Here is a 27,745-nt window from a genome sequence, read left to right as displayed (position 1 = left end):
CTCAGGTTGGAGACTCGTCAGCACACTCAGAAATAAAAATAGTCACAGAATTACTAAAGTTTATGCATCCGTTCTCAGGCTTCGTGGCGCGAGGTGAAATCGGCATGAAGGACGGACGCGAGGTGATCGAAGCTGGAAGCAGCACTACGATTACCACCTGAATGGCGCAGAGACACAGGCATAGAGATTCAGAACAACGGCAGTGATGATTACATCAGTACAGCGAATAGTCGTTCCCACAGACTGATATTCAGAATGTAGCAGACGAAACAGCTACCGAAGGATACGAGTTGGAAAGAAGGGAGTAAGGAGAAAACCGTAAACGGCGACCAAGGAGAATCTTAAACCGAAGACAGTGAGCAAGCAATGTGAGATCCTTGGTGCAGATTATTAGTTACTGAAACAAGAAGTACTTGGCGACGAGATTGATGTGAGATCTTTGACTGCAGAAGCGACTCTATAGTGTAAAAATCTGAACGAATTCACCGATACAGCAGAGGTCTTGGCTGCCCTCAAAGAGCAGTGTGACATCGGCGTAGCCAGTAAGGCCATCCACCTTAGAAAGAGCCCGCATGGCACCCAGGTGCCGGCGATAAGGTTGCCGATTGCAGAGGCCAACAAAGCGAAGAACTGGGGCATACTCAAGGTAGGCTGGTCAGATTACCGGCTGAGCATACAATAGCCTCCTGAAGTTTTCTTTAAGTGTCTCGGGAAATGCAATGGTCCCGACAGAAGAAGGCTGTGCATAAAATGCGATACCGAAGGGCAAGCGATTGTAAGCCCTTCGCTAAGTGCCTAATATGTGCTCACAGAGCAGAAAACGGATATTCAACGGGTGGACCCAAATGTCCGGGCACAAGAAGAGTTTTAAAGCAGCCAAAACGAAAGTAACACAGTTGAATTCAAAGCACTGTGATGCAGCGGAGCTGCTGCTTTGGCAGTCAGTCTCAGGAACGAAGACCGATGTGGTGTTACCTGGAAGGGAGAAACCGATGCAAAATTTCTCAACGTCAAAGTGAGACAAGATTTTACTGTCACGGTGAGCCCGGATCTTAAACAATGGACAAACATGATAAAAGCGCGTAATTAATCAAAGCATATTTTTGCATTTTATCAAAGGTAACAAAAATCGAATGAGAATTAATTTATGCACATGCAAAAGTAATGTCACGTGAGCATTTCTAATTGAATATAATTTTACTATTTACTATTTTACTATTTTCAATAAAAATAAAAACTGTGGCCCTTTTCCAATGTTTGTCTAGAAAGATCGGAGGTACACAACAAATGAAAACTAGCGATTTTCACCAAGCCTGCCTTGATTGTCGTTGGCAACCCGGAGTTATCTTGCAGTTTGGAAACACTTCGTATCAAATTTCGTATGTAGTATCTGTGCCTCCCTCCCAGGGTGTTACTATCGGACCTGGGACCGCATACCAGCCAACAACGGGAGCTGGGTGGCGGATAGGTCTCAACAGCTAGCAGCTAAGCAGTACCTGCATAGGATCTGGCTTTCAAAATCACCTGCGTGCCCCATATTTGGTAATGTGTAGGAGAACAGTGTGTGGTGACGAAAAATGAACCGCGACCTCGCTTGATACGGCGAACCCAGGTGGCTACAGCCTGAGGGATACGCAGGACAGGGCACGTTGTAAGATTTCATTTATTTAGTTAACATCTAAACAGATAACACTGAATCCACAATTTCACGCCACAACACTCAATTCGTGGCTGCATCTCTCCATCCTCGGTTCTGCCCCACGCTCGCCAAATCGATGCGCATTTGATCCGCACACCTAGCTCGCCGTGCTCCACGCCTTCTTGTACCAACCGGATCCGACGCAAACACCATCTTTGCATGGTTGCTGTCCAGCATTCTTGCAACATGCCCTGCCCATCGTATCCTTCCAGCTTTGGCTTTCCTGCACATCGCCAAGGATCGTTTTAAGCATCCGACGTTCGAAAACTCCAAGTGCTTGCAAGTCCTCTTCAAACATCGTCCACGTTTCATGCCCGTAGAGGACTACCGGCCTTATGAGCGTTTTGTACATGGTACATTTGGCGCGGGTGTGGGTGGAGGCCATAGTAGGCCCAACTTCTACTGATGTTGCGCCTCCGTATTTCACGGCTAACGTTATTGTCAGCCGTCAGCAAGGATCGAAGGTAGACGAACTCATCGACCACCTCGAACGTATCGCCGTCTATCGTAACACTGCTACCTAGGCGAGCATCACCAGCTAGCATGTACTATGTCTTGGACGCATTCACGACCAGTCTAACTTTTGCTGTCTTGCGTTTCAGGCGGGTTTACCGGTCTGTCACCTTTTCAAATGTTTGGCCGACAATGTCCATATCATCCGCGAAGCAAACAAATTAACTGGATCTTGTAAAAATCGTACCCATCAGGCGGTTAAGCCCGGCTCTCCGCATAACACCTTCTAGCGCAATATTGAACAACAGGCACGAAAGTCCGTCACCTTGTCGTAGTCCCCGGCGGAATCCAAACGAACTGGAGTGTTCTCCTGAAACCTTCACACAATTTTGCATACCTTCCATCGTCGCTCTTATCAGTCTCGTGAGCTTCCTGGGAAAGCTGTTCTCGTTCATGATTTTCCATAGCTCTACGCGGTCGATACTATCGTATCTCGCCTTGAAATCGATGGAAATGTGACGCGTTGGGACCTGGTATTCACGACATTTTTGGAGGATTTGCCGTACAGTAAAGATCTGGTCCGTTGTTGATCGGCCGTCAACGAAGCCGGCTTGATAACTTCCCATGAACTCGTTTACTCGTTTACAGGTGACAGACGACGAAAGGTGATCTGTGATAATACTTTGTAGGCCGTCTCACAATCTAACTTGTCGCCTTACTTGTACCGTTGTAAGAATGCTGGACAACGACCCGGTATTTACAACAGGTGTTCGTTTCGAAGCCGGTCTGAACAAAAAAGCAGTGGACGTAGCAATCTATGTGGATTGACTAGGTGTACCTGCCAGGATCTGGAAACCGTGGGTCGCAGTAGAAGATAGAGCCTATGTTACCCCAGGGCTAAGAAAGTCCCATCAACATTTTACAAATCATAGAATTTTCCCTAAGAATCCAGCTTTTCTGGTGATTAAAAAGGACAGAATGCTTACATTTTTCAAAATTATTAATTTATGTATTGAATACCACTAGGGAGCCCGATCCTAATCTTGGCATTGTTGATTAACTTCGGCACTGGGGTTGAGAGCTCATATTTGGCAACAATATGCGCTAAAGCGCTTATCATTGCAAAGTTTCAGACAATTCAGTCGAGAAAACCCCCCATGCCAAATTGAATCATGGGAGAGCCCAAGTGGTTCTACACCCTACTTTTCAGTTAAATAATGTAACTACATTTTCTATTTCATTGTGTTTACAAAAGCGATACAAGCTACTGGAATAGTCACCATGCAGATTTATATGAAATAGGTATAATTGAAGACACGTGTTGCCTAAAGGAAAAATGCATTTGCATAAATATGAGATGCAATAATTTACTGCTGTTCTATCAAGTGGTCGTCATCTCTGATATGGATCGCGTGGAACAAGTAAACCCAGTAAATGAAAATCGCGAACATTTACATACCTTTGCAATTTGCTCTAGATTGGAATTGAGAACTATTTGAGCCTCCTCCGTGCTTCTGTCCTGCATTTGTTTCTGCCACTTTAGAACTTCCGCATAGACATCCATATTATCGTCTTCACCCTGAAACAGAAAATGGGAGCATTACGAGAGCTCAGAAGCGAGAACGCCATGGCATAAATCACACTCACCCATCGGAAGTTGTTGAAATTGGATATCCGCGACTGCAGGTAGTGTATTTTGTACATGAGAAAACAAGAAAACAGTGCTAACACTATTGCTAAAATTATTCCTACGTGTATAACACCAAAATCGGAGGGAAAGATTTGTTGTAGCCTATTTCTAAGTCTTGTTAGAATGCTATCATTAGCGTTACTACTAGTACTACTACTTTGATAGGGGTTATCACTAAAGCTGGGTTTCTCTCTAAGAGTGGCGTTGCCGGATGATGTCTTCAGAATTGCTGCGGATGCTATGAGCGCCGCTGGTGCCTTGATAATAATCTCCTTCTGGACTGTTTTTATGTTTTTCGAAACTGTAACGAGATGAAGAAAATTGTGAGTTTAGTGAGGGAAGGGGGGCAGAGCGATTTGATTGGAATGTATAATATAGTTTGACATGTGATTGATTACTGATTAGTTTTTAGTTTTGGTTACTATTTTCAACATGGTCACTAAAAAGTGACTATTCGCAATAGAAAGTCACTTAAGTTCACAAATATTGTTTATCGGAAAAACCCTATCATCCAGTAAAACAGTATGTTGATGTGAATGCTACTTACCATCCAGGGACCGCTTGATCCCATCAATCACCGTGAGCTTATCGTTAGTAGAATCACCCGAATCAACTACGTCAGACTTTTTATCTTTCACTTGGGAAGAACTTTCGTTACCACTAATTGAGCAGCTGCTGTCATCCTCGACCGAGCACTCGGACACTTCGACATCCGGTGCCTTCTGTGCAATGGGTTCCTCGATTTCCGCCGGGGCAACCGGACGCCACACGCTGCACATCAATCGGTACGCGGCTTCGCGGCTAATGAAGCTGCCAAACACGTGCCGATCTTCGCACGTTGTGACGCCGACCGCATTCGGGAACATTTTGGCCGTCTTCTCCTTGGAGATTTTTATCACTGACACCGTGGGAATCAAGAGCTGCGTGTTGATGTGGGGGAGAGAAAAACAGATCAGTTGGAAGATCTCATTCTAGGTTGCAATGTTTGTTCGATCGTCTTACCTTTGTTACGTAACCAAATACATTAGAGTAAAACGCAAAATAATTCTGCGTAACGTAAAGATGGCCTTGTAGAAGAATATCGCTAATCAATGCGCAGGAGAAATCTGGAAGCAAGAAGATCGAAACCAGAATCATTTTGGTGTCCATTTAAGTGCATACGGAACTAGATTTGAAATTATGTCCAATGGAATTTGCTCTTTATTTCGCATAGTATAGGAATGAATCTACAAATTCCTTCAAATTATGATTAATCATTTCTTATACGATTTTTTAGTCTTGAAAATTCTTTCGAAATTGATAACGTAGTGTAATAATAGGCAAAATAGGTCTCCTAAGAAATGAATCCCTATAATTTTCATATCGAAATAAAATTGAACTTTTTACCTAGTCTTTTGCACACACTATTTAACAACTAAGCTATGATAAAAATTGAATGAATTGTTATACATTTCGATACCTGCATTTTGATCAGTAGTTTCCAGGACGTGTTCTCAAACTATGTGCATTTTAAAAACCCGGCACACCTTAATTATTTCACCTAGAGGTAGTCGGGTGCTTAAACCCAATTTTGAATCTCACTTTTCTGACATATGATATGATTTTTATGACCATGAATAAATGTTGCACGTCGTACTAATATCAAACTTGAAAACAAGCCATTGAAAACATTACCATTTTGTGGTCTTATAAAAAAAAAATGCTCAATGTGTCCCTTATACTCATTCATGCAATGTACGAAATTTTGATGAAGTATGCATCTTCTTTCTGGCGTTACGTCCCCACTGGGACAGAGCCTGCTTCTCAGCTTAGTGTTCTTATGAGCACTTCCACAGTTATTCACTGAGAGCTTACTATGCCAATGACCATTTTTGCATGTGTATATCATGTGGCAGGTACGAAGATACTCTATGCCCTGGGAAGTCGAGAAAATTTCTAACCCGAAAAGATCCTCGACCGGTGGGATTCGAACCCACGACCCTCAGCTTGGTCTTGCTGAATAGCTGCGCGTTTACCGCTACGGCTATCTGGGCCCCCATGAAGTATGCATATTCTCAGTATTAGGGGGGTCCATTTCGCCCCATGTGTTCATTATGTCCCTTAATCTTACAAATTTCATCATTTTAGTATGATGATGTTTTACTGTTAGAATGTTCATTAAAATTTAAGCTTTATGCACGGACTGTTTATAAATACTAATAACTTTAAATTGCAAAATTGAAAATAGATTTTTTTAAGATTAACGTCAATGGGCCAGGGAGTGAGAATAAGTCAAAACTTAATTTGTAATATTTCAACAAGTATTTGATATATTGACATACAATATAAATGGCGTTTTCTTTCCATATATCAAAAGCTATCGGCGAAAAAATAGATTTCGGGGACCAGTACTCAATATTAAATAAAACATGGGAAATAACGCTTTTTTATCTCTCAGGGTGTTTTTGAACATCTAACTTGTAAACGTAAGAGAACTAGCACTATTTCAGTACTTTATAATAATAGCCATCATATTCCTTAGTATTGGAAAGTATTATCACAGAGAAACAAACTCTTAGGAATTGGAATTCGGCCGGGCAAATAATGATAATCGCACCACGGTATATAAAGCAAACTAAAACGTGTTTATTATTGCAAAAACTACAACGATAGCAAAGCTTCCATTTCGAACTGTCATCGTTCTCTTTCTCTCACTTCGCACCTCATAGGCGCAACACTGATGATGGGGGTAAGCGTTGAGCGTCACGTTGCACAGTGGGATCAGTGCAGATATTGCTCCTCAATACCCCTGCTCAATCTCTGCAATCCTAGATCTTCACGTAAACGTCCAAAAGCTCCGGCAGGCAGCCCTTTTGTCATTATGTCTGCCAGCTGCTTCTCCGTCGGAATGTAGGAAATCGCAATCCGTCCATCTTGCACCAACTCGCGAATGAAATTATATTTAATATCAACGTGCTTCAGCTGTCGACTGTTCTTCGGTTCTTCAGCCACTCTGATGCAGGACTGATTGTCCTCATAGTAGGTTACAGCTCCTTCTACAGTTACGCCCAGGTCAGATAACAATCGACGCAACCATATGCCTTCGCATGCTGCCGAACACAATGCTACAAACTCAGCCTCGGTGGACGACAATGCAACAGTTTGTTGCTTCCGTGTTAACCACATCACTGTGCCGCCGAATACTCGCAATACACTGCCGGAAATAGATCGCCGGTCGTTCTCATCATTACCCCAATCCGCGTCGGAGTATGCCACGAGAGCTTCCACACGTTCGCCTCCTCGAAACTCTAATCCGATGTCAAGTGTTCCCTTCACATAACGGAGGATACGCTTCACGTAGCCCCAATGTTCGTTGGTTGGGCAACTTTGATATTGGCTTAACAGGTTCACCGCTGCACACAAATCCGGTCGGGAACTTTGTGCAACATACGCTAGGAAGCCAATCAACTCCCTGTACGGTTGAGTTGTCCTTTCCGTCTCCACACCCTTCTTCAATTTCAGTCGGCATTCCATCGGTGTCGCCGCCGGCTTACATTCTTCCATTCCGAATCTGCGAAGAAGGCTCTCCAGGTAGGTACGCTGGGTAATCCGTAAAACACGGTTCTGTATGTCTCTCTCGATGCGCATACCGAGAAAGTTTCCGACCTGCCCTAGGTCAGACATCTCGAACTCTGCTGCTAGATGCTTCTTAACCTTAACGATGTCCTTCAGATTCCGACCAATAATGAGAATATCGTCGACGTATAACAACAGGAACAACTTCGATTCGCCTTCTTCTCCCACGTATAGACAACGATCGTTCTCGCTACGACGAAATCCAAGTTTAGTTACCAACTCATGGAATCTCTCATTCCAGGCCCTGGATGCCTGTTTCAGGTCATACAACGCGCGATTCAGTCGGCAAACACCGTCCGGTCGTCCTTCTACACTCTCTGGTAGCGTCATATAGATTTCTTCACGAAGTCTCCCATTTAAAAATGCCGTTTTAACGTCCATCTGATGGACTTCGAGACGTTCCTGATTCGCAACGGCAAGGACTGTTCGAACTGTATCCAATCTGGCTACTGGAGCATACGTGTCTGTATAGTCGTATCCGAATCTTTGGGAGAAACCACGTGCCACTAATCTGGCCTTGTAGCGGTCAACACCGCCGTCCTCACCTCGCTTGATACGAAAAACCCACTTGCAGGATACGGCTCTCTTCCCTTCCGGCAGCTTGCATAACGTCCACGTGCCATTTTTCTGATGAGACTTCATCTCCTCGTCGACTGCAGCCTTCCACTGCGGCCAATCTTCACGCTTCTTCATTTCGTCCAAAGTATCCGGAAAGCTTTCAACAAAATTCATTGCGCTTAGAGCGTAAGCACAACTCATATCGTAATCATCATGCCATTTCGGTGGTGCACGCTTCCGAACACTGTGACCATTCGAATCAGCAACTCTTGATTCATTCTCCGAATTGAATTGGAAATCTCCTGATGTCTCTGCTGTATCTCGACCAGATGCCCCTGCTGAATCTGAGCCGCCTGTTGCTCCTTCACAGTCCTCAAACTCATCGAACGATCCATCCATATCATCCTGATGATTTCCCACATCTTCAACCTCGTTGCCTTCCAACTCAGTATCGATCGGCGGTCGTCTGATCCTCACCAGGTCTGGTAGCTTCCCTTGTTCGTTTTGCTCGTCTACAGTACAAGCTTCGTGGAAGATCACATCGCGTAGTACTACCACCTTTTTCCACCTTGGATCCCAGATACGGTAGCCGTTGCAATGGTATCCGAGAAAAATACCTTTCCAAGCCTTGCTGTCTAACTTTTTACGATGTTCCTTCGGTACATGGCAGTACGAAGGACTACCCCAGACGCGTAATCCGGACACATCAGGTTTGCGACCTTCCCACAGTTCAGAAGGAGTCTTCCCATCCTGAAGGGCGCTCGCTGGACTACGGTTTACCAAGTAAGCGGCCGTTTCAACGGCCTCGCACCAGAATCTCTTGTCAACGTTGGAACCGAAGAGCATCGCCCGTGCCTTTTCCACCAGCGTCCGGTTCATCCTTTCGCTAACGCCATTCTGTTCCGGCGTATACGGCACGGTACACTCCATCTGAATCCCTTTCTTGCGACAAAAACGCTCAAAATGTTCATTTCGGTACTCACCGCCGTTGTCGCATCTTATGCGCGAGATCTTTCGCTCGAATTTAGCTGAAACCATCGCCTCATACAGCTTGAAGCATTCCAGCACCTGACTCTTGGATTGCATCCGGTAAACCATGGTGAATCTGCTCCAATCATCGATGAAACTTACGTAATATCGACTGCCATCGTGAGCCACCGGCGTTACCGGACCACACACATCGGTGTGAATCAGTTCCAAAACCCGAGATGATCTCTTCTCCGAGCTTTCGGAAAACGGCTTCCGAGTTTGCTTTGCCTCAATGCAAGACTCGCAGTACACTTCACTATTATCATCACTCGTATTCTTCTCAAAACCTTTCACCATCTTCTTCTTCATGATGTTCTCAAGGTTCTTCTCACTTAAGTGTCCGAAACGTCGGTGCCAAAGTTCATTGCACTTCTGAATCTTCCCACACGAGTACAGCGACGAAACATCTTCTTTCTTCGTACGGAAGTCCATTTCATACTGCACTCCGCGACGCTGACCACAAGCAACCACTTTTCCGTTTTTGAAAACTTTCACGCCACCGTCCTTGAAAACTACCGTCATACCCGCCATTTCCACCTTACGGATCGAAAATAGATTGCACCGTAGGTCTGGGGCATACAGTACACTCGCGGTTCTCGTTTCCAATCGCAGCGATCACTTTAACCGAACCACGGAACTTCGCGACAGCGGACTTTCCACTCAACGCAACTGCGATCTTGATCGGTTCTTCCAATGGCACTAACGTTTCGAATACACTCTTGTCATTCGTCATGTGTTCTGACGCACCGGAATCTGCCAACCACTTGATCTTCTTCTGCGGGCAGTCACTTTCAGCAGCAAAACAAATTCCACCACTGCTTTCTTCCGTTACGTTCGCACTTGTTTTCTTCTTGTCGCTTTTCTTCTTCTCGCGCTCCGGACACTCTGCCGCTTTGTGACCAACCTTTTGGCACACGAAACACTTCCACTTGTTCTTCGTTCCATTCGGCTTCCCCACGAAAGCAGCTGGCTCACGTTTGGAGACACTTGCACCAATATCTTTTCCCCGACACTTAATCTCTTCATCGAGTAGCCGGCATTTGACAAATTCCAATGTCAAATTGTCCTCCGGCATCGTCTCTAACGCTGTAACTACCGTCGCGAACTTTGGTCCCAGCGTTAGCAAGAGATGACAAACTACATCGATGTCGTCGATAATCGCACCCGTCGATTTATATTCGCGAACGATACGATCGAAAATCAAAAAGTGCTCCTGCAAACTCGTTCCACTTTCGTGACGCAGAGTGAACAACTTTTTCTTTAAGTGCAACCGACTCGCGATACTTTTTCGTTCGAACACTTTGTGCAAAGCCACCCACATAGCCTTTGGTGTTGGCTGATCCTGCACATACTCTAACTGGCTGTCACAAATGCGAGAAATAATGAACGACTTGCACCGGCGGTCTTTCTTCCTCCGCTTCACCGCCTCTTCTTCCTTCTGCTTCTTGATGGCAGCGCTGTCTTCTTCTTTTATAGCCAGCGCCTCCACTTCTTCCACCTCCTGTTCCACACATTCTTTCAAATCGTGCTCCTCTAACACGATCACCATGCGGAACTTCCATGATGGAAAGTTTGTGCCATCAAACATCGGAATTCGCACAAGTTCCGATTCCCGTTCCATTTTCTTAGAAATATCACACACGGACTACGAAACACTCATTAATACTTCCCGACACACGCGAATACTGGGCCCAAAACCTCTTAGGAATTGGAATTCGGCCGGGAAAATAATGATAATCGCACCACGGTTTATAAAGCAAACTAAAACGTGTTTATTATTGCAAAAACTACAACGATAGCAAACCTTCCATTTCGAACTGTCATCGTTCTCTTTCTCTCACTTCGCACCTCATAGGCGCAACACTGATGATGGGGGTAAGCGTTTAGCGTCACGTTGCACAGTGGGATCAGTGCAGATTAGACTGCCCCTTAAACAAAAAAGTTGTACAACTCAACGGGGCACCCCCTAGATTTGAGCCTTAGGGTAAGAAAAACGCTCTCTCAAAATTTTTACTCAATTGGTTGCTCCACCAGCTGGCGCATTCGATTTGAAGTTTGTATGGGATATTCGTCTCAAATATATTGAAAATTGATCCTATATCACTGTTTTGTTCCGTATACTAATTGTTCGTGTTCAAATAAGCCCGGAATGACAAATACACTAGTTGATACCCTAATGAACATAATTTCAGAAGGTTGTATCTGGATTTAATCTCATTTTCATTACTCTTTCAGTTGTTGAAAGTTAGGCTTAGATCAGCACTCCCGTACAGTCACTTATATGTATGCGACATGTGCCTCAGCTCGCCCAGCGTCATAGGTGGCTATGATGCGCTTAGTGGCTACCTCCAAGCTATGTTGAAGAAATGCAAGCAGTATTGCATGATATACTTCAGATGATTAAAACACCAACTTTATTAATTTTGATCATGGTACAATCTTCTACAATATTCTTCGCTATTACATCAAGTAGTGTTTTTGACATTCTGAGTCCAATTGAACGCGATCATCAATTTTCCTGAACCAAATAGTAGATGATGTGCTGTTGCTCATATGTTTGAGCTGAAAATCCCATATTAACTTCAATTCTAACGCGCCAGCTCATGGAACGACCAAATGAGCTGAATTTTTCAGCAAGGCTTCCTCTAACCCCAAGAAATAATCCTGGGGAGTGCCCCGTGGAATCATACAACTTTATTTTTCTTCCATACTGAGCTGGGCCAGTCTAGTGCAGATATTGCTCCTCAATACAAACACCCTCATTATTTTCATCGCACAGCAGAATAGAGCCAAATTCTTATACCGTGCACCCCCGCTAATTTGAACGGTACCTCATGCAAACCATCGGGGTTCATTTTTAATTTGAACATCTAGTCACCCTAGAAACGTGTTTCTGGTTACCCTTTTTACTGTTTTGTTTTGATTCTGCGTTCCGTTCCACAGCGTTCCATCTCACTTCACTCCGTTCCATGAGCTAAATGACGTTTGAACCGTTTTTAAGCTGAACGATGTGCAAATTAGCGGGGTACAGATTAAAAAGTGTTCAGATTAAATGTGGTCAAACCAACGGGGGTACCCGGTATTTAGTAGTTGGCTGACATGCAGTAGCGTAGCTAGGGGAGTGCGGTGGGTGCGGTGCGCACCGGGCCCAAAGTTCATAGGGGCCCCCAAACCGTGGTAAGAGTTTCGTTTAAGATTATGAATTTGATTTCTTGAAAACTAACAGGTTATCAAGCAGATGAAAACTCAGTTTGAAGGTGACCTTGATTGGCAATGTGTAGGGGCCCCATGATCAATGGTATTAGTGATTAGAGAAGCCTAAATATCTATTCAAAATTCATTCTTGATAACTTGGTTTAATTTTGTAATTTCGACGGATCTACCTAAATGTATGGGGCCCATAATCGTATCTGAAGCTGATTTAGAGGTATGTTACAAACCTCGCCGATTGTGGTCAATTGTCCTTAAAAAAAAAAATAAAATTTGTAAGGACCGTGGTCATTGGTCAGACCCCCCCTCTCCCCATAAATGTCCACGTGGTTAATGGACGGCCCCTTAGTAAATTCTACAAGGATCTTTTCTGGAATACTTCTGAGATATCCTTAAGAAATTTCTCAATTGATTCCAGCACCAAGCCTCCCAAAAACAATCCAGCATTGTTTCGAGAGATGGTAAGAGAAATTTCTTCGTAATTTGCTTTAGGAAATACATACGCACTAAAACGCTTTTCTTGATTATTTTGATTTCCCTTGTTGTAACTATAGGGGATCTTCCGAAGTTTCCTTCAAAAGTTCTTTCAAAAAAATCATTCTACAGTTTTTAAAGACATTTATTTGAGGATTTTTCAAAGAAGATCTACGAGAATTCTTACGCCAGTTTCTCTAGTTTGCCATTCTTGATTTTTTATATGGATTCCTTTAAGGTTTCAAACCAACACCTTTTTATCACAACATCCACGTTTTAATTATACTTTACTATGCATATAGTAATAAACCCACGATGTTTCAAATTGTTGTAGACAAACATGATTGGTGCAGCCCAATATTGAAAAATAAAGGCATGACACTCTATATGAACTTTCAACTAAAAACATGAATTGTTCAATTTAATAAAATTTGCTTAACAATAGAAGCAATATGAGCACTCGAACAGTGGATTACAACAGCATTGTTATAGAGTTTGTCACTCACATATGTTACCTCTGAGATAAGTCCCAATATTATTTTTCTTCTTTTTCTTTTGTAAATATTTATTCTTCGTTTATATTTTGTCTATTTTTGTAAATACGTGTAAATAATTATCCCCTGACTATAATATTTGTAAATACTTATATATAACAATTATAACTTTTTGAAATTATTTATTTTGCTACTACAGTCAACTCTCTCATACTTGATATTGAAGGGACCATCGAGTTAGGGAGGTATAGAGTTACAGAACACAAAACCAGTGCAACTGCGATCCAAGGGACCATCGAGTTAGCCATGAAATTCAACTTTTACTATGGTTCTCTAACTCGATATCGAGATACGGAATATCGAGTAAGGGAGAGTTAACTGTATTCCCCTATTTTCTATTTTTTTGTTGTGTGAATTAAATTTCGTTGAATTAGTGTGGGAAGTGAGTCCGCCCAAATAATCATGTAAATTTCTTAGTGTTAAATTTTCATTAGTGTAATTTTTATTGAACTTTTTTCTTAGCTTTAAAGGTTTTTTTTTTAATTGAATTAATTTGAACTGCAAAGTAATGTGTGAATTAGATATTTGTCTTACAAATGGCGCCCAACGCCAAACCTTAGCAAATGTTGTTATTTTCCATAACAGAATTATAACAAAATTTATTATAAGCAATTGATTTAAAAAAATAATGTAATAAATTATGTTTTAAATTGAAACAAATTTTAAACAGACTTTGTTATTAGAACAGATTTTGTTTTAATAATGTTATAATTTCCTAAATCAACTCAATGTGCTTCTAACAAAAGTAAAACGAAATTTGTTGTTTGTAACAAATTTTGATATAATTGTGCTACAATTTTGATGTAATTCACTGGTCGGGTTCTCATGGAGAGTCCAACCAGACATGTCTACACAATATTTTTTAAATTCCTAGTGATATTACTACAAGCACATATTACTGTATGTATTTTTTCATTATTTCATCCAGGAATCCCATTCTAAGACATATCAAATGTTCACTTAAATTTACATTCAACATGTTTTGATGTGATTCTTTCACTGACTTTCTTAGGATAATCCCTGATATCACTCTAAAGATTTACTCTAAAGGAATACTTTTTTTTCAGAAATTTCTGATGAAATTCCCAAGACCTCAAAGAATTCATCTAGTATTTTCCATCAATTGCCGTAGAATTCCCTCTAAGATTTTTGTAAAGAACATCGTCAAGAATTCAACCAGTAATTTCTCTAGAGATGCGTCCAGTGATTTCCTCCAAAATTGTCATTCAGGATTTCTTCATGATTTCAACTTAAAAAAAACTTAGACAACGTTCTCAGAGCACCCTGAGGAATTCCTGGTTGAATTTATTGAGAAATTGCAAGAAGAGTTCTTCACAGATTACTTTGGAATAAATCCTTGAGGATTTTTAAAACAATAACTGGGAGAAACAGGGTGAAAGAATTCTTCAAAGAATCCACATTGAACTGATTGGAGAAATGACTAGAAAAGTCGGCATAGGAACTTCTGGAGATTTTTTTTATGTTCCGATATTTCCCCCCAAGGATCAATTTTGAGTTATAGTGTTTCCGCCCCAATGCCCCAAAGTATTCGGAACGGCTGGAAAGAACTGATCTAAAACAAATCCGAAATTCTATCGCATTACTCACAATTCAAAACCTTCTCATCTTCCACCTGGATGAAGTGCCGGGAGAACTTTTTCTGCCGCGAGCTGTTGAACTCTTTTTTCTTTTTCTCCTTCTCTGGCTTCTCGGGCTTTTCGATGGCATCATTTTTGGCGACTGATTTTGACGGATGTGGGCTGGAGCTCCTTATGGTTGGCGATACCGACAGTGGAGAAGACGTTAGAGATTTTAAAGATCTGCAACGAGAGAACGACAGAAAGGAAACGTTTACTAACAGGTGCATAGAGAAATGGAAGGAACTTCCCATACGTATGAATATTGCATTTCTTTCGATTCGATTCAATGTCAGCAAGGTCAAGTCTATTCGCAATACTGCAATGCGATCCTCCAGTAGATAGAATTTTCCCACACTAATGGCTTGTTACATGTAGGGCACCGTAAATTGATTCATCGAATCAAGCAGTAACAGAAAATTGAAATTGCCTTGCTAAGTGCTCCAATTTGAATTTTGATGCATGGGCCACGGGCCATTCAAATTATATCTTCACATGAATCAATCGAAGGCGTCACTCAATTGTTATCGTGTTACACGTGATAGTGTATAAGCAAAGCAGTGAAATTGTTTTTTCCCACGTGCTAACACTAATTAAAAATAATTGCATTAACACTTCATTAGCGTGTCGCTGGCAATCGTCAATGGCCAATGCAAATAACTCACATGTTCACACCCTCCGCCGAGAGGTTTTTCGTGTTTTGATCCCCATTCATTACGGAGGTTGCCTTTTCTATGGACGTATCCGCGAAATGTAGATACAATGTGCGAATTGTCAAATTTGGACCACTACCGTTTGTCTTAACATCGGATGATTTCTTGCTAATTTAATGAAGTTTGAGATTGTAACAGCAAAAGGTAAGGCGTATATTTTTGTTGAGGTAGTCGTCAGACAACGTTTAGCAACATTTCAGCGGTGCATAAGAAATTATTGTTAGCACTATAACTTCAACAGGATACACTGGGGTATAATGAGCAGACGAAACGAAATTGGCAAATGCGAACTATTTTCAACAAATAGAACTTTGCTATACATTTTTTGCATTACGTATGCACTGTAAACAATTTGTATATATTTTGAAATACGATTACACAACGCAAGTAGTAGTTTACGCAACAAGGTGCAGAATGAAGATTTTTACAGCACTAGTCGTACGGCAAGCCTTGTTGGATAATTACGACGAGTGCTGTAAAAATCGAGTTCTGCTCCGAGTTGCGTACAACATTTTTTGAAATTTCAGGAATAACTTTTAAACTAATTTTTAATAATCTGCACATGGCCGTCCGTAGCCTTTTTGAAAAAATATGATCATAGTTGGTTGTACTGAGCAATCATTATTCGAAACAATGAGCGATTCCGATTCTGATGTTCCGATTGATATTGAGTCGGCAGCGGAAGTGGCCCTGACTGGTCTGCCAGATTCTATTACGATGAGAAATCAATTTTTTATATCTTAAGGCTCAAATTATGTGTATATCTAGAAAAAATTGAGTAGCTGAATCTGATGTCGCTCTCAGATATTTTCCAGCATGTCAGCATTTAGAGATAAAATTTTTGAAGAAATCGTGTAAATTCAAGTAATATTTGTCCGAAATATTAAAGTCAAGTAACCAGATATATTTTTCTCCAATCCGGGACAGATTTTTTACAATTTAAAATTTATAGTACAGTCGAAGATTGTTATAACGACATCGCAAGGGACCGTTGTAATAGAGAATAGAGATTACAGCGGGGATTTGCTGGTTGGAACACGACAGCCATCCATCTAGCGAATCCGACCCGTTAGATGGAACGACTGAAAGCTGGTGAAAATGATCCACACTCACGCATCTGGAGAGCAAATCGTCACGAAACGCACATATACATACACATTTGTTCTATATATGGAGACTTCAATGCGGCGGTGCTCAGACGTCAGAATCAGTTTGACATCTTCTCTTGGCATTCGAGTGCTTTTTAGTTGGATTTTTTTTTCCAACCAGCGAATATCCAATCATCGGGTCATTCTATGTAGCAGACCCCCAACGAGCGAATCTCCACTGTACATCGAAATGTTTTTCATGGGATAGAAAAATGTCGCTATAAAAGTGGTCGTTATAACGAGCTAAGACGGTAGTTAAGGTGAAGATGAATCAAAGCCAACCTTCAAATTTTCAAGAATCCGTGCTCTGCTGAAAACTTAATCGATTGATCACTAGCTGGTGGTGACCTGGGAGGAAGAAACCAATGCAAAATTTCTCTACGTCACAGTGAGCCGAGATTTTGCTGTCACGAACTGTCACTGTGAGCCCGGATCTTAAACAATGGACAAACATAATAAAAGCGCGTAATTAGCCTAAGCATATTTTTGCATTTCACCAAAAGTAGCAAAAATCGAATTAGAATCAATTCATGCACATTCAAAAGTAACGTCACGAGAGCACCGTTTATTCTTATTGAATGTAACGTATTGGAATGAGGCTCTTTTTACTGTTTTCATTAAAACTGAAAATTAAACGCATAGAAAACTGTGGCCCTTTTTCAATGTTTGTCCAGAAAGATCGAAGGTACACAACAAATGAGAACTAGCGAATTTCACTAAGCCTGCCTTGATTGTCGTTGGCAAACTGGAGTTATCTTGCAATTTGGAAAACAATTGTATCCAATTTCGTGTGTAGTATCGGTGCCTCCCTCCCAGGTGGTGACCAATCGATTAGGTTTCGATTCATCTTCACCTTAAAAGTACGTTTCGTCCTACATTTCTTTCTTTTCAGACTATCATAAAAAACGACATAATTTCTCAATATAGAGTTGACAGTTATCTTCCATCTCGTGCGGACGTAATTGTTATTATCGCTGAGTGAAGTTTCTGTTTGTATTTAGCCGGTGGACTTTGTCCATAAGGCAGAACACCAAAAACCGCGTTCTTCGTGGGAATTGGCCTGTCCTCTGTAACGATGGACGACTATCGCAAGGATTCACTATTCCTGGACTTCAGCGGAATGCCAGTCCGCCCGAAACTAGACAAAGTTTTCGAGCTCATTAGCAAGAAGATCAATCTCGACATGACCAAAGTCAATTGCATCCAGCCTAGTATGACAAAAGCTCGAGTCATCATCGAATTGAAATCTCAATCGTACGTAGAAGAACTCGTTGCCCAACATAGTTCAAAGCATACCGTCGAGCACAACAACAAGCAATATGCAATCCCGTTGATCCCTTTCGACAATACGATCGAGGTTAGGGTAGCAGATTTACCCTCCTATGTTTCAACTGAAATCGTTTCCAAGCACCTAGCGCCATATGGTGAAGTTGTTTCCACGAAGGAGGAGGTATGGAAGAACTTCTGGCCAGGTTTGCCCACCGGTGTGAGATTGGCACGTATGCGTATACATAAACCAATTCCTTCATACATCCCGGTCGCTTCACACACGGCATTTATCACCTACCGGAACCAAACACGCACCTGTAAATACTGCGGAAGAACTTTGCACATAGGCCGTTCATGCAATGAAGCTCGCAAAGATCTAGGCATTGACATCAACAATCGCCTTACTGCAGCACAAGTAGTACAGGGAAATATTCCACCTCCGTCATCAGCATCACCAAATCAGAATGCCGCAGCAACATCTTCAAGCTTGCCAAACACAACACCCGAAATGGAAACATCGGAAAATGAAAACAACCCCAGCAACAACCAAACCCTCGCCCCGGTGACGACCGAACATCTGATGGCACCACCAACAACACGCACGACCAGGTCCTCTTCGGCCAACCTTCTTCCGTTTGACAACTCTCAGGTCGCTGGAACCAGCAGGAACAATTCGCCAGCCAACATCCAAAGAACAACATTGCAACCGAAACCAATCAATGCATCCGAATTCGAAATTTCTGACGATGCGGATGAAGAAATGACCAGCATCGCTGCAGCTAAGCGACAACGACCATCGAATACACCAGACATCAATGAAGCCCCATTTGAGGAAGTGAAACGCAAGAGCAGGAGTAGGAGTAAGCATCATTCGTCTTCTCGGTAAGATTAGCAATGGGTATATGTCCCGCCGAAGCATCCCTAGATACTACCACATGTCTCAAGGAACCTCCACCTTTATTTCTCTCATCACAACAACCTCATTCACTCCGACGACACGCATCTTGGCGAAATCATCGGATCATCGCGAAAATCATCAGCATCAACGAAACTCACCATCATACAAGAACACTGCTTGTATCTAAACGCCATTCAAAGCTTCCAACTGCATCAATGAAACCGAAGAACGAACCGTTCAGTAGCACTAACGTCAGCGAGGGCTCCCTTTTCCGTGTGGTAAGCCCTAGTATATGTTCTGTCGAAGCCTACACAGTTACTGCCCCTCTGCTCAAGCAAAAATCATTTATACCTTTCACGACACCAAAACGTTGCAACCCGTACCGCATCCTGGATCCATGCCACCGGAGAGAAGGCGATCAACATTTCTCCGAAGAGTCAACGCCGGATGGACACACGAAAACAACCCTATTGCTCGACGATCATTCATCAACAATCCTGCGACGATACAGCATAAGCAAATCACGTAAACTGTATTCGACGATCCAACCCATTGATCAACAGGTGAGCCAAAACAACAACACTACTATTTGCAATGACAAATGGTATCAACGTCACACTGTTATGACATCTCCTGACGGCAAATGCGTGATGCTCATTGCTATCAGAGACTGGGAACGCATTCAAAGTACCTACAAGGTGGAACTCCAAAATCATTAGGGTGATGGATTTATTTAGTTACAAAATTGCAACTATCAATATCTGTAACATCTCAAGCACAACAAAAATTGATGCGTTAAGATCGTTTATTAGATCTGCCGATTTAGATGTTATCTTCCTGCAGGAAGTGCAAAATGAGCAGTTGTTTTTACCAGGCTTTGTGCTATTTTTTAACGTTGACATTCTTCAACGTGGTACAGCTATTGCAGTGCGAGACCAATACAATGTACATCATGTAGACAAGAGCTTGGACAGTCGAATAATATCTATAAGGGTTGGACAAGTCACCTTCATCAACATTTATGCTCCATCTGGCGCCTTAATGAGGAACGCGAGGGAAGACTTCTTTAACTCATCAGTGGCACACTATCTTCATCATGCTACGGAGTATGTCGTACTGGGAGGCGATTTTAATGCAATAGTCAATCAAAAGGATGGAACAGGTGTCAGCAATATTAGTCCAATGTGTAAAAGACTTATGACTGCTGCACGTTTAGTAGATTCGTGGGAGATACTGAACGGAAAAAGAGTAGAGTTTTCCTATATCAGATCGAATTCAGCTTCTAGGCTCGATCGCATTCTTATCTCAAACATCATGAAGTCACAAATGCGAACAGCCTATTTTACTGTAACAGCATTTTCTGATCACAAGGCATATATCATTCGTATGCTTCTACCACACTTGGGGACTCCAACTGGGCGTGGTGTTTGGCGGCTTCAACCACAAATCCTAGACAGCGAAGACGTTATGAACGAAATGTCTAGGAAGTGGCAATATTGGCAACGTGCAAGACGAAACTACCGCAACTATATGGAATGGTGGATAAGCTACGCTAAGCCAAAGTTGATTTCTTTCTTAAAATGGAAGACTTCGATTGTACATCGTGAATTTCGAGATGCAATAGAGCTTTACCGTTCTTTACTGAAAAATGCATACGAAAACTATCTCAATAATCCAGAACAACTAAAAACCATAAACCACATCAAATCTCAAATGCTGCGTCTTCAACGTAACTTTTCGATGAACTTCAGAAAATCAACCGAAACATTTTTATCTGGAGAATCTACGACTCTCTTCCACGTAGCACAATTACGTAGTAAGAAAGCAAAAAGCACTGTATCAGTGCTAGACACAGGTGATGGCGGCGAAATAAGGGAGCAACCTGAGATAAGGAACGCGATTAAAACTTATTTTGAAACACTATACGCTGATGTGGAAACGGTTCAACCGACAGACTTCTTACCAATCAAAAAGATCCCCGAACACAACGATGTGAATGAAAATCTAATGCAACCGATAGCACAAGATGAGGTTTTTGCTGCTATCAAAGGTAGTTGTTCTCATAAATCTCCAGGACTAGACGGGTTGCCAAAAGAATTTTTCTTGAAAACTTGGCAAATTATCGGCCCTCAGTTCACCAGCGTGATAAACGATGCACTACAAGGCAACTCTCTGAAAGAATTTCATGATGGCATAGTTGTACTGGTCAAAAAGAAAGGTAACGACAATAGCGTGAAGGGATTCCGTCCAATATCCTTACTAAACTTTGATTATAAGGTACTGGCACGAATTTTGAAACAGCGAATACATGGTCTGCTTCCACTTGTATTGTCTGACCACCAAAAATGTTCTAATGGAAAAAGGAGCATTTTTGAAGCAACAAGCCGCATTTTTGATAAAATGTGTCAATTAAAACACCAACGGAAAAACGCATTACTTGTATCGTTTGACCTAGATCACGCATTCGACAGAGTAGACCACACATTCCTGAAGGAAACACTGATTAGGATGAACTTCAATCCACAATTTGTGCATCTTCTTGCTACAATTTGGAGTCGATCATTTTCAAAAATTTTGATCAACGGACATCTAACGCAAGAATTTCAAATAAAGCGCTCTGTTCGACAGGGAGACCCTCTGTCAATGCATCTGTTTGTCTTGTACTTGCAACCATTACTTGATGCCATCAAACAGAAGCTTCCGAGAGTCTTGATAAACGCTTACGCTGATGACATATCAATGTTCTTCGAAGACGAATGCTCGCTTGTACAAGTGACACAAATCTTCATGGAGTTCGAAGAAGTATCCGGTGCGATTCTAAATAAGGGGAAAACAACAGCGATAATGATAGGAATCATGAACCTTTCTGCAGATACAGAGTGGCTCAACATCGAGAACTTTGTAAATATTCTTGGAGTGCGGTATGGGAACAACATAAAACAATCGCAAAAACTCAACTGGCAGCATGTTATAAATGGGCTAAGATCACGATTATGGCTTCATCACCCGAGAAAACTAAACTTGATACAAAAGATTATCCTGATAAACACGTACATCAACTCGAAGGTCTGGTACATGGCTTCAAATCTACCAATCAGCAAGGGATTTGTCAGTAAAATCAAGACGGAAATGGGTAAATTCATTTGGCACGGCCAAACACTACAAAGAGTCGCATTTGCAAATTTGATATTACCCAAAAATCGAGGTGGATTAAATCTACACTGTCCAGAAACAAAATCAAAGGCACTGCTAGTGAACCGTTTGATTAACTTAGCTCCGCAATTACCATTTTTAAGCAGTTTTCTCGAAAATAGAAATATAGCTATACCATCGACATATAGCCACATAGCTGTAGTCTGCTCGGAGATGCAGCAGTTTCCAGATCATATCCTCGATTCACCATCGTCGCAGGGAATCTATCAGCATCTTCTCTCCATGTTACCGGATCCTGGATTTGTGTCTGCAGAACTACGAGACTGGAAAACTGTTTTCAAACACCTTCATAGCAAGTCACTTACTTCACGTCAACGTTCAAATTGGTATATGGTGATGCATTCGAAGATAAAACATCGAGAGTTGCTGTATCGTCGAGGCGTCGTTGACAACCCGTTTTGTGAAACATGTCCTGATGAACCAGAAACCGTTGTACATAAACTATTTCGCTGTCAGAGAACACGAGACATTTGGAGATACCAGCGAAGAGAGATATTAGCTAAGGAATCTAGTTTATCCAGACTTGAACCAAATGAATTCATCTATCCTATCTTAAGAAACATCAACAGAAATTCAAAACACTTTATTATAATAACACTTGGTCATTTCTACACATACCTAATTGAAACACCAGATGATGAAATAGGTTTAGATAATTTTGTATTTTACATGAATGTTAATTACTAACAAGACAATATAGAAGGTTTTACAAAAAAAAAAATATGAATTTCATAGCTTAGTGACCAAAGAAATCTGAATAGAAGTTCTTTTTTTAGGTTATGTCGAATGCACTGAAGCTCTAAAAACACGTAGCATTTTTACGAAGGATTCATACACTGTACTTCTGTATTCGTTCTCAAAACTAAATACAGTGGGGATTCGCTGGTTGGCTCCGCTACATGGTTTGATGTTCGCTGGTTGAAAAAAAAATCCAACTAAAAAGCACTCAAATGTCAAGAGAAGATGTCAAACGGACTTTGATGTCTAAGCACCGTCGCATTGAAGTCTCCATAGGTACACCGAACAAATGTACATTAATATGTCCGTTTCATAACAATTTGCTCTCCAGATGTGAGTCTGGAGCATTTTCACCAACTGTCAGTCTTCCCAACTAACTGGTCGGATTCGCTAGTTGGAAGGCAGTCGTGTTTCAATCAGCGAATCACCGCCGTAAACGAATTTAAATTACAAAACTACAATATTAAATTTGTTTGCATACATGAAACTATATTGTCACAGAAATCAACAAATGATTTAGTAGTTGTAACGAACGATTTTGTTATATAATACAGAATTTATTTTGTTGTGGTAACTTTTTGGATTGTTTTGTTATGGAAATGTCCAAAGAAACGCCATTCTCAAAATGTCTATAACAACAAAATATTCTGAGTCTAAAATAAGTGTTTTTGCAATTCACAATATCTGCTGAATAATCGTATGCAGACAAGCATCACATTTTCTGTTGCCCAGTGTAATTCAGTTCCAATGCTTTATCAATATCCAAACAAAGTGCATGTTCAGCACATGTTCCCCTTGCTTGTTGAGAGTAGCTACAGCAAAAGCTACTTACCCGTAATAGAAAGCTGAGTGCTTCTTCCTGAGAATAACTCCTTCTTGGTCGTCTTGGGTATCGCTGCTCTCCACCAGCATGTTTGGCGTGGAATAGGCCGGCGTCATCGGCATGATTTCATGTAAAATCTAACTAGCTTACACTATTGTCCACTTCACTGTAATTAACTAAACTAACACTGTAGTACGACTGTCAATGGTACATTTAATGATGCTTTTTGTTGAACTATATGTAGATTTGCAATAGGCTCGAAAATCCAGAACTACGAGCAACCAACAACGTGGTTGCTACTGATCGCCAGCATGAAGTGGACTAAAGGTTTATCTGCTATTCATGACCATTTCATTATCATTTTATACAGCGTTTACAAAATTGTTTGTATGAATCATGCGTCAAAGATTGATGGAGCTGGTATCGGATTTTTTCGTACCGTTTGGGCAGCCATAGTTCGACGCATCATTGCGGGTTCCCTCTTCCTTATCTATTACATCATGTAAGCGATACAGCTCGAGAGTACGGCTCCAAGGTTTGGCACAGACTGATAACACTAGATAGTGCTGATAGCATAGTGTCAAAAATTCCGTTATATTGGCTTATTGCAGTGGGAAAAGGGAACCTTCAGAGGTGCGTTTCCGTTGTTATATGAATAATGTCTGTCTAGTGATGAATCATACAACATAATCAAGCCAGATGGTGCTATTAATCATACAACTACCTTTATGAGAGAGATCCAGAGAAAGGACACATTTGGGATTGTTATACAAATATAAACTTTGAATAAATTTACTCTAAATTTACTGTGTTTACAAAGCTATTCATCAAGACCGTACTGAGGGTCGTAAAGATCCAAAGCATAGAGATGCAAATTTTGCAATTTTGGTTCTCCTATACTAAAAACGATGTGAATTACAATAAAAAAAATGTAATTGTAGGGGAGACTGGGTAGACTTGATCCCCGTATTGTAGCATGCGCTACAATTTTACAGGGATTAGAAAATCCCTTGGGAAGAGAATACCTGTAAATTTTAAATTCACAAACTTTTTCAATTCTATATCCTTGAGGAAAAACTTGTGATTTTCTTGCAAAATTAAGCATTTAAAAGACGAACTTATTGCGAAAATTTATTGAAGATAGTAGAAGTGCGAAACGAATTTTTGGAAATAATGTTTTTTTGTGGAGTTCTTGAAAATATCGCGGACAAGAATTTTCGGTGCAACCCCTGTCAAAATTTAGAATTTTAAAACAAAATTGTGATATCTAGAACTCAGGAGAAATTTCCAGTCTGGCATATTACTCCCAGAAATTCAGCTTGGATGGACCACAAATTTTGCGAAGAACCCGGCTAAAACTTTCATCTTCTCTCATCAATTAACCAGACGCTAAAAATCCTTTCCTGATTTGTCCACTTGTTTATTAACCAATAATAACGATTTGAGTATGAATCAATCAGAAATTCACCTACGCATCGATAATTAATCAATATTGCAATATTGCGCTTGAAGGTGTCATGCGGAGAGCCGGACTTAACAGTCGAGGCACGATTTTTACGAGATCCGGACAATTTGTTTGCTTCGCGGACGACATGGATATTATTGGGAGAAAATTTGAAACGGTGGCAGATTTGTTCACCCGCCTGAAACGCGAAGCAACAAGAGTCGGGCTAATGGTGAATGCGTCGAAAACAAAGTACATGCTGGTTGGCGGAACTGAGCGCGACAGGGCCCGCCTAGGAAGCAGTGTTACGATAGACGGGGATACCTTCGAGGTGGTGGACGAGTTCGTCTACCTTGGATCCTTGCTGACGGCTGACAACAATGTTAGTCGGGAAATACGAAGGCGCATCATCAGCGGAAGTCGTGCCTACTATGGGCTCCAGAAGAAACTGCGGTCAAGAAAGATTCACCCCCGCACCAAATGCACGATGTACAAAACGCTCATAAGACCGGTAGTCCTCTATGGGCATGAGGCGTGGACTATGCTCGAGGAGGACTTGCAAGCTCTTGGGGTTTTCGAACGCCGAGTGCTAAGGACGATCTTCGGCGGCGTGCAGGAGAACGGCGTGTGGCGGCGAAGGATGAACCACGAGCTCGCTCAACTCTACGGCGAACCCAGTATCGTGAAGGTAGCTAAAGCTGGAAGGATACGCTGGGCAGGGCATGTTGCAAGAATGCCGGACAACAACCCTGTAAAGATGGTGTTCGCCACGAATCCGGTCGGAACAAGAAGGCGTGGGGCGCAGCGAGCTAGGTGGATTGACCAGGTACACCAGGACCTGGAGAGCGTGGGTCACAGTCGAGGATGGAGAGAAGCGGCCATGAACCGAGGGAATTGGCGAAATATTGTTGGCGAGGCTTTATCAAGATAATTGATGTAAAGCCAAATAAGTAAGTAAGTATCGATAATTAATTATGGCATTGGAGGATTTCTTGGTAAAATAGTTTGAAACTTAGCAGTATGATTTATTTAAGAACGGCACATTTTGTTGCAAAATATGAGCCCTGTAGCTTTCAAGAAATCTCCAAAAATCTCTCCAACTAGTGGATTACAACAGAGTTGTAACAGATTTTGATACTTAGTTAGCGCATTATTTCTAACAAAATATGTTATATTTTTTCTGAATATTAGTTAAAATAACAAAAATAATAACACAATTTCCTCTATTCTAAATAAAATTGAAACAAAACATGTTATAATTTAAACAAAAATGTATCTCATTATGTTTTAAATCAAACAAAAATATAACTCATTTTGTTATTTTTCATAACTGAATTATAACAAAATTTGTTATCAGCAATTGCTCTCGCAATATGTACAACAAATTGTGTTATAATTATGTTTTAAATTGAAACAAATTTGAAACAACCTGTTTTGATATTTAATGGAAAAGTTCATAAAAATTTCTCAAGTGAAATCTTTCCAGCTACAAATTTGCCAAAGATCACATTTTGGTCGTGCGTCAGGATCATTTTTTATTAACGTGGTTTCAAAATAGCGTTTGCTCCACACCGCCCCACAGTGCTGCGTCCCTTATACAAAAGGGGATTTTTTTTTATTATCGTACAAATTGGGCCGAAGGGTCTCAGATTTTCATGAAACTTTTTCCACAGGCAGGGCTCATGGATATATGAATAAAAAAAATTGAGAAAAATTCAGGGTCGCCTATTTTTCCGGAAAACTCAGGTGGAAATTTTTTGTTTTCCCTTGACACTAGTACTTTGAAAAATCATAACTCAAGAACGAAGCATCGTAGAAACAAAGTTTTTATATGAAAATTTAAGCAAATTTTCTCAAAAATCAAAAAAAAAAATATGAACTGGAAAAAGTTTTCCACAAAATTTTCCACCGTTGGGAAAATTCGTAAAGAAAAGCCGGAAAAACTATGCCCGAACTCGTGGAAAATTTTCAAAACAATATTTTCGAGAAGGTAATTTTATAAGCTTTAATCACTGAAATTTTTGGAATGCACTTTTTTTTTCGTTTTTGAGTTATGGCCAATTATGTGAAAAATGTCCAGATGTGCCATATAAGACTTTTCTTTGAAAAATTATAACTCAAGAACGAAACATTGTAGAAACAAAGTTTTTATATGAAAATTTAAGCAAATTTTCTCAGAAATACAAAAAAAAATATGAACTGGAAAAAGTTTTCCACAAAATTTTCCACCGTTAGGGAAATTCATAAAGAAAAGCTGGAAAATCCATGCCCGAACTCGCGGAAAATGTTTATTAAAATATTTTTGAGAAGGAAACTTTATAAACTTCAATTCTAGTAACTTTTAGGATGTACTTTTTTTTTGTTCCTGAGTTATGGTCAATTTTGTGAAAAATGACCATATTAGCCTTTTCTTTGAAAACCCATTACATTACATTACATTATTTATAGAACCAACTGACTCACCCGAGGAAGGAGTTTCCTTTGGCGACGCCAACGAAGATAGTGGTGAAACTTGTTCCTCAAACGCCATTGTTTCTGGAAGATCCGTTACGAGAGCCTTCTGGTCACCGGTAATGGAGC

At 41.1% G+C, this 27,745-nt stretch overlaps 1 protein-coding gene across 14 annotated transcripts in view; it reads right to left on the bottom strand.

Moving 5' to 3' along the window:
* Window positions 1-27,745, bottom strand: part of LOC5577368 (GRAM domain-containing protein 2B) — a 139,221-nt gene that overhangs the window by 7,574 nt on the left and 103,902 nt on the right. For 12 of the 14 annotated variants that reach the window (XM_021851585.1, XM_021851575.1, XM_021851576.1 and 9 more), the window contains 5 exons: window positions 14,891-15,102; window positions 4,845-4,948; window positions 4,390-4,762; window positions 3,800-4,143; window positions 3,612-3,731 (listed from right to left, as the gene is read on the bottom strand). In XM_021851585.1, coding sequence (XP_021707277.1) covers window positions 3,612-3,731; window positions 3,800-4,143; window positions 4,390-4,762; window positions 4,845-4,948; window positions 14,891-15,102 — 1,153 coding nt within the window. Of the gene's footprint in view, window positions 1-3,611; window positions 3,732-3,799; window positions 4,144-4,389; window positions 4,763-4,844; window positions 4,949-14,890; window positions 15,103-23,730; window positions 24,740-27,745 lie in introns of those variants that run through there. The other 2 variants (XM_021851587.1, XM_021851586.1) reach the window with 2 other exon arrangements.

The sequence above is a fragment of the Aedes aegypti genome, chromosome 3 (genome assembly GCF_002204515.2).
Source record: "Aedes aegypti strain LVP_AGWG chromosome 3, AaegL5.0 Primary Assembly, whole genome shotgun sequence".
NCBI classification, from domain to species: Eukaryota; Metazoa; Arthropoda; class Insecta; order Diptera; family Culicidae; genus Aedes; species Aedes aegypti.
This window is presented reverse-complemented; position numbering and strand designations above follow the sequence as displayed.